The sequence below is a fragment of the Citrus sinensis genome, chromosome 4, assembly GCF_022201045.2.
Source record: "Citrus sinensis cultivar Valencia sweet orange chromosome 4, DVS_A1.0, whole genome shotgun sequence".
In the NCBI taxonomy this organism is placed as follows: Eukaryota; Viridiplantae; Streptophyta; class Magnoliopsida; order Sapindales; family Rutaceae; genus Citrus; species Citrus sinensis.
This window is the reverse complement of record NC_068559.1, coordinates 8,914,934-8,916,398: the sequence shown is the minus strand read 5'-3', so window position 1 is coordinate 8,916,398 and position 1,465 is coordinate 8,914,934. Positions and strand designations below refer to the sequence as shown.

The window sequence follows — 1,465 nt, the reverse complement described above, 5'->3', positions numbered from 1 at the left end:
AACTTGAGAAGCCTAGCTATTCAGACATATTCAGCCGCTTACGAGCAGGCTAAGAGAGACATAGAAATCGATGAGGAAAAGGCAACACAGATTAAAACCGACTAGCTAGAAGGGTCGAAGAGGAAAGAGAAGAGAGCCGTACCAGGAAATGGGCCGATCAAGAGGAGGGACCACCATGCCTCAGGTAGCGGTGCAGGAGGTCAAGTAACAGCTTACCAGCCTCATCAGAGGCCACCACAGTATCAGCGCAGCAGAGCGCAACCTCCTCGCTCACCAGCTAGGGAGCCTTGGAGAAGGCATGACGCGGCATATGGTCATCTTCACTCACACCCCCATGGTAGTAGAGGGAGCAGACCAGAAGCGTTGCCACCACCTCCAACTCAGAGTGGCACAAACAGAGAAAGGGCAGTGCACATGATCGACCAGGACCAAGACTATGGGCGGTATACTTCCTTGAAGATGTCTCTGGACGAGGTGTACGAGGCCATAAAGGACCGGGGACTACTGTACCTCCTTGCCCCAATAATAAAGCTACCCAGCAGGAGGGATAGGGGACGCTATTGTAAGTTCCATGGCACTCATGGCCATACCACTGCAGAATGCAAAGATCTCAAGACCCAGGTTGAAGATTTGGTGAGGAATCGATACCTGAACGAGTTTATAGATGGGACTTTTCCGATGGTGACCTCGACATGTGAAGGGGAGCAGAGTAACAGAAACTTGAGGCGTGAGCAGCCTACAGTAAGGGTGATAGCTGGGGGCCCAACATTGGCCGGAGATTCCAACAGATCGAGGAAGAATTATGCTAGATACACCATGACTAGTAAAGAGGTATTTTTCAACACCCCAGCAGCCAAACGAGCAAGAGTCAGGCAAGTGCCAATCATGTGGATAGATGAGGATGAAGAATGGATTCTATACCCCCACGAGGATGCTTTAGTCATCAAGGCCACTGTTGCTAGTAAGAAGTTTGACCGGATACTAGTTGACACAAGGAGCTCAGTTGATGTGTTGTTTAAGTCAACTCTAGAGGAGATCGGAATAGCAGACCTGAAGTTGGAGTACACTAATACCTCCTTGAAGGGGTTTGGAGGAGGAAAACTGGTCTTTCTGGGCGTGGTCGAGCTGCCTATCACGATTGGAAGCTCCCCGACATAAAGGACTATGATATTGGACTTTGTGGTGGTGGATGAAGAGGGTCCTTACCAGATGATCCTAGGTCGGCCATTTCTGAGGATGAGCAAAGCGGTACTGTCCAACCATTATTTAGCTCCCAAGTACTGGGTGAATGGGGTAGTTGGAGTGGTATGAGGAGACCAGAGAATCGCACGAAGCTGTTACTCCTCGGCAGCAAGGGAAGCAATGCAAATAACATCCCTTGATACCCAAGTAGAAAATAAGAATGGCAGACAAGAACCTGTAGAGGAGCTGGAGACAATAAGCTTGAGACTAGAGAATCTAGAAA

The 1,465-nt window shown here is 49.4% G+C and overlaps 1 protein-coding gene across 1 annotated transcript; it reads left to right on the top strand.

The window, feature by feature from the left end:
* Positions 1-414: 414 nt before the first annotated feature.
* On the top strand, positions 415-1,158 carry LOC127901847 (uncharacterized). Its single transcript, XM_052439865.1, has 2 exons — positions 415-831; positions 931-1,158. Exons 1-2 carry the CDS (start codon positions 415-417, stop codon positions 1,156-1,158), a joined length of 645 nt encoding a protein of 214 aa, XP_052295825.1.
* The last annotated feature ends 307 nt before the right edge of the window (positions 1,159-1,465 follow it).